Source organism: Dromiciops gliroides, chromosome 2 (assembly GCF_019393635.1).
Source record: "Dromiciops gliroides isolate mDroGli1 chromosome 2, mDroGli1.pri, whole genome shotgun sequence".
Classification (NCBI taxonomy): Eukaryota; Metazoa; Chordata; class Mammalia; order Microbiotheria; family Microbiotheriidae; genus Dromiciops; species Dromiciops gliroides.
In genome coordinates, this window is record NC_057862.1 from 94,774,253 (window position 1) to 94,780,252 (window position 6,000).

A 6,000-nucleotide genomic window follows, 5' to 3' on the forward strand; every position below is an offset into this window, starting at 1 on the left:
TCAATGAAGCAGACGTAGGTGCTTTTCTGGAACTCCCATGCTTTCTTCATAATCTAGTGAATGTTGACAATTTGTTCTCTGGTTACTCTGCCTCTGAAAACCAGCCTGTTCTTCTGGTAATTCTCAGTTCACATACTAAAGGCTTGCTTGAGGAATCTGAAGTATAACTTTGCTGGTGTGTGAAATGAGCACAATTGTTCATCAATTTGAACATTCTTTGCCATTGCCCATCTTCAGGATTTGGGGCATAAACTTTTCTAATCCAGTGGCTACTGGTGAGTTTTCCACATTTGCTGGCATATTGAATGCAGCACTTTAACAGCTTCATCTTTTAGGATTTTAAATATTTCAGCTAAAATTGATCACCTATACTAGCCTTATTATTAGCAAGGATTCCTAAGGACCACTTGACTTCATTCTCCAGGATGTCTGGTTCTAGATCAGTAAGCACATCATTGTGGTTATCTATGATATGAAGATCTTTCTTGTGGAGTTCATTTCTCTATTCTTGGCACCTCTTAATCTCTTCTGCTTCTGTTAAATATCTACTATTTTTGTCTTTATCATGCCTATTTTTGTATGAAACATTCCTCTGACATCTCTAATTTTCTTCATGATACCTCTTATTTTTCTCGTTCTGTTATCTTTTATTTCTTTGCATTGCTCATTTAAGAAAACTTATTTCTCCTTGCTATTCTCTGGAATTCTGCATTCAGTTGGGTATATATTTCCCTTTCTCCTTTCCTTTCCTTTTCTTTCTTTATTTAGCTATTTGTAAAGCCTGATCAGACAGCCATTTTGCTTTCTTGTTCATCTTTTTCTTTGGAATGTTTTTTGTTGCTGCCTCCTATACACTGTTGCAAACCTCTGTCTATAGTTCTTCAGGCACTCCAGCAGATCTAATCACTTAAATCTATTTATCATTTCTACTTCATATTCATAAGGGATGGTATTTAGGTCATACATATATAATCCTATGGTTTTCCCTACTTCAATTTAAGTCTTAATTTTGCAAAAGAAGCTCATGATGTGACCTATAGTCAGCTCCAGGTCTTGTTTTAACTGATTGTACAGAGCTTCTCCATCTTTGGCTGTAAAGTATATAATCAATCTGATTTCTATATTGACTCTCTGTTGAAAAAGAGTGTTTGCTATGACCAGCAAGGTATCTAGACAAAACTGCTTCATTTTGTAGTCCAAGCCAAACTTGTCTGTTATTCCAATTATCTTTTGATTTCTTACTTATAATCCCCTATGATGAATGTGGCATCTTTTTTGGCGTTATTTCTAGAAGATGTTGTAGGTCTTTATAGAAATGATTAACCTTGGCCTTGTCAGCAACAATGGTTAGAGCATAGACTTGTGTTACTGTGATGTTGAATAGTTTGCCTTAGATTCTAAGAGATATCATTCTGTCATTTTTGAAGTTATACCCCAGTGCTGCTTTTCTTTCCCTTTTATTGACTATGAGGGCTACTCAATTTCTTCTATGACTTGCCCAAGGTCATATATGTAGTAATCAACTGAATAAAATTCACCCATTCCCATCAATAAGTTCAGATACCCAAGTTGTCACTGTTTAATCTATCTCGTTTGACCACATCCTGCTTACCTTGGGTCATAGATCTTATGTTCCAGATTCCTATGCAATATTGATTTTTACAGCATCAGACTTTCCTTTCATCACCAGATACATCTGCAGCTGAGGTTCCTTTCAGCTTTGGCCCAGCTGCTTCATTAGAACTGGAGCTACTTGTAGCAATGTGCATACAGCAAGACTAAAAGCAATGTGATGAAAAAAAAATATTCGATCTAGAATCAGAGAACCCAAGTTCAAATTTTGACTTGGAAATTTACTAGCTTGAGAAAGTTACCTTACTTCTCTGGGTCTCAGTTTCCTCATTTGTAAAGTGAAGAGCTTGGACTAAACAACTTTGAAATCTTCCGCTGGCTCTAAAATTATAATCCTACAATCCTATAACCTTTACCTTCTTGGTTCTGGATATTAGAACAGGTTAGGAATGTATGAGCTATTTTGGTGGTCATATCATACTGTGAACTGATAGCGATTATTGTCTATTAAAGCTCCTACATATATTTTTAAAAGACTTTAAAAATCACTATAGATAATAGTATTATTTACATAATTTATACATCTTAGAATCATAGTATAAGAGCTGGAAAGGACCTTAAATGTCATCTTTATTTTAAGTATGGTGTAACTGAGATACAAAAGTCACATAGTCATTAAACAGTAAAGCCAGGGTTCAAATCAATATCTTTCTATCTTATACCCAGTGTTCTTTCAACTACACCAAGTTGTACCTCAAACAATATTACTACGGCTGAATTTAAGAACTTTTTTAGTCAGCTAGTCAGCTACCAGTTATTAAGCACCTACTTATTATGTACCCGGTACTGCACTAAGATCCGGAGATACAAAGAAAGGCAAAAGACAGTCTGTGTTCTCAAGGAGCTCATAGTCTGATGTAGGAGAAAACACAAACTATGCACGAACAAGATACAAGACAAATTGGAGGGAGTTGCTGAGGCATTATTATTATTATTATTAATTTTTGCAATTCAAATAAATCACCATTAGTCTGTTAGTTCCTTGAAACCCAAAGCACAGTAAAGAATTGTCATGAATAAAGCACAATAAAACACAATTTAAAAAAAATCATGCAGTTCCATACCTTAACCTGGTTTTGAACTGTGCAGAATATTTCGACTCTGAGAGTTTGATGACCCATACCATCCAGTACTATTCTCCCTATTACTTTGTATATAGTAGGAGCCTTTGCAAGCTTCGAAAAGCAGTTTGCCTTAAAAAAAAATAAACAGTGTAAAATTATAAATATCAATTTTTTTTTACTGGAGGTGGTAATCATGTAATTTACTTTGCTGCTTATATTAAACTTATTCTTGGGTTCAATTCATAATGCCTGAACTTGACAATGACAGCTCTGCTGGAACAACTCTTCCCTCTAGTACAGAGATGCAAGTTCATCCCAGTGCTGTCCGCCTCTTCAGACAGCATGACAGCATGGAAAGATGTATTTTGAACAAACATAAAGTGCCCCATGATATTTTTTAATGTATACCCCAAGTGTCAACCCAATTTTCTAACCAATATACCCAATCTGAAATGCATGGGTCAATTGGCAGTAGAGAATGTTATCATCCATATAAATTTTGTCTAGGAATCCTGAGTCAACCAATTTCTATTGCTCTCAGTCAGATATCTTATCTAACATTATAATGGTGAAGAAAAACTCAGCAGCTGTATTTCACTCACCGTGAATCCATGAATAATCCTAGATGTTAACGGGGTTTGTTGGAAACCTTAGCAATAGTAGTTTTGCTGAAGTGGAGAGGGCAGAAGTCATTTGGAGAGGCTCCAAGAAAAGAGATTGAAGATGGAAAGTGAAGATGAGGTAGGAAGCTGTCTTAAAGTATCATTTATTTGCAGTAGAAGAGAAGCCAGGTGACAGAAAGAAGAGAGGTACACACAAAATGAAGAAGAGAAACTATCCTCCGCTCAGAATGGCATTATAAGAATTAGGAGGGAAAGGGAAGAGAAGCAATTCACATAAGTAGCAAAACTACATCCCGACATGTGGTGACAATGTTGATTTACTTTGACATCATATAGTATCAATTTAAGGGTTCACACTCTGCACAACAGACAATAATATACATTCTAAAACGAACAATGTAAGCATACAGAATATCCAGCCAAATACTAGAACTTGACAATGTGTTAGAGAAGATACAATGGCAAAAATAATCTCAAGGTTTTTTTCATTGGATACAGTTTTGAAGATTAATTTATGTTGTAGAATGAGTAAGGAACTCATTAGAATTATATGGGTGGATAAAGCACCAGCCTTGGTTCAAATCCAGCCTCAGACACTTGACACTTACTAGCTGTGTGACCCTGGGCAAGTCACTTAACCCTCATCACCCCCCCCCCCCAAAAAAGACCACTGACTTGCAATAATTGATTGATCTTTCCTCCTCTGAAGTTCTAATGTTTATAATCTATGCTATATATCCAGGTATTTGATTTACCATGATTAACTTGGTTAGGGCTCCAATTGTTTCCCATATCAGGTCTTTTCTTCCCAACTATGGTGTAAACTACTGTAGGGCCTGAACTATGTTATGTCAACCTGGTGTTTTGAAAAGAACACAAGACTAGAAGTCAAGTGATGGTGATTTTACTTGTTTCTCTCACTATGTCTGAGTTTGGGCAAGTTGTTTCACCCATGGTTTCTTCATGGGTAAAATGAAGAGCTCAACTAGACAACTTTTAAGGGATTCCTTGGATTTATATTTCTTTTAATGAAGCTGTATCTCCCATCATCATAAAACATTTATTGAGCACCTATGATGTATAAGAGACCTAGCCCAATAAACATCTATTGACTTGAAGAAGAAATTACAATCCAATTTTCAACAACTATTTTTCAGACTTCACATTTCTGTCTCATAAATCACAGATAGGCAGACCAGGACCCTGACAACTGCAATTTTGCCCAATGCTGCCTTTTTCTAATTAAGAATAGCAATGCCTCACATCTGTGAAGCATTTAACATTCAAAGAACATTGCCTCATAATCCTCATAACCTTGGAAAGTATGTTTCCAAGTAGTATTATCTCCATTTTGAACAGATGAAGAAGTTGAGGCTCAGTGACTCCCCCAATGTCAACAGCTAGCAAGGAAGAAACCGAGACTAAAATGTACGTCTAAAGTTTCCTGGTCTCTTTCAAACATCCTTTGATATGCTTGTAGCATGACGGAGTAATGGCAGAACTGAACTTGAAATGAGAGTGACCTCCCTCGGAATTTGGCCTTGACACTTCCTCAATATGAGACCCATGGACAAGTCACCTAATCTTTTTGACACTCAGTTTGTTCCTCTGTAAAATAGTAATTCTTTTACTTATCTACCTTATATAAAGTTCTATGTAAATGTGTTAGGTTCTTCCCCCGCAGACACACATCTTTCTCCCCCGTTTTCCTCCTCTTTCCCTCTCCCTCTCTCCTCTCCCCTCTCTTCTCCGCCCACATTTATAAATATGTATATACATAAGTGCACATATATGCGTGTACACACACACACACACACACACACACACACACACACACACACACACACACACACACACACACTCCCTCACTCTCAATTTAGGCTATTTTTCCAGTCCCATATCATCAGATACACTCTAACTCCCCTCCAGCTGTTTCCTCTCTTGCCCAGCCCCTTCCATTCCCGATTCTAAAAGCCAGAGAGCTCAGCACCGTAGACACGCCCTTCTAGACGCGCCCTTCGGTGTGGGGGTAGAGTGGGAGGTGTGGGGGGCGGGGTGCAATCTCTTCCGCGCAACCGCTTTGGGCAAGCCCCGGCGGGGCTAGACGAATAGCTAGGCGGGATGCCAGCTCCAGTGCGTACCAGGTGCCCATAGACGTCGGGAGGCTGGAGGTAAAAGGTGGAGTTGAGCAGGTCCTCCAGGTGTCGGGGCACATCGTTCATTCGATAGTACTCCACGGCTCGCTGCTTCAGTTTGTACAGCTCGTGGGCATTAGTTCGGCCACCGCCTCCATCCCCCATGGTCGCAATTGGCCGGGACCACAGCTGGAGCGAGCCCCAGACTCGTGAGCGTCCTCGGTGTTGCTAGGCAACACGACAATGGACGGAGCTCTCACCTCGCGAGAGCTCTATTGGTTGCTTCTGTCTCTTGATTCACTCTACCTTCTACCCCTCTCTCACCTGTCTATCACTCTCTTTTCTCCATATCTCCCCCTCTCCTCTCCCGTCTTCCCCCCCTCTCCATCTCTCCTGTCTTCTTCTCCTCTTGCCTTCCTTTCCTTTCTTCGTTCTCTCCCCTCCCCCTTTCTATCTCTCCTCTCCTGTCTCTCCCTGCCCTCCTCCCTCCCTCTCTCTTACTCTCTCCCTCTCTCCCCCCTTTCTTCCCTACCTTCTCTCTTTCCC

The 6,000-nt window shown here is 39.4% G+C and overlaps 1 protein-coding gene across 1 annotated transcript in view; it reads right to left on the reverse strand.

The window, feature by feature from the left end:
* Window positions 1-5,619, reverse strand: part of ENO4 (enolase 4) — a 39,443-nt gene extending 33,824 nt beyond the window's left edge. Inside the window, exons 1-2 of the mRNA XM_043989334.1 lie at window positions 5,461-5,619; window positions 2,697-2,825 (exon numbers count right to left, since the gene is read on the reverse strand). Of these exons, the coding sequence (XP_043845269.1) occupies window positions 2,697-2,825; window positions 5,461-5,619 (288 nt within the window). The remainder of the gene's footprint in view (window positions 1-2,696; window positions 2,826-5,460) is intronic.
* Between the last annotated feature and the right edge of the window lie 381 nt (window positions 5,620-6,000).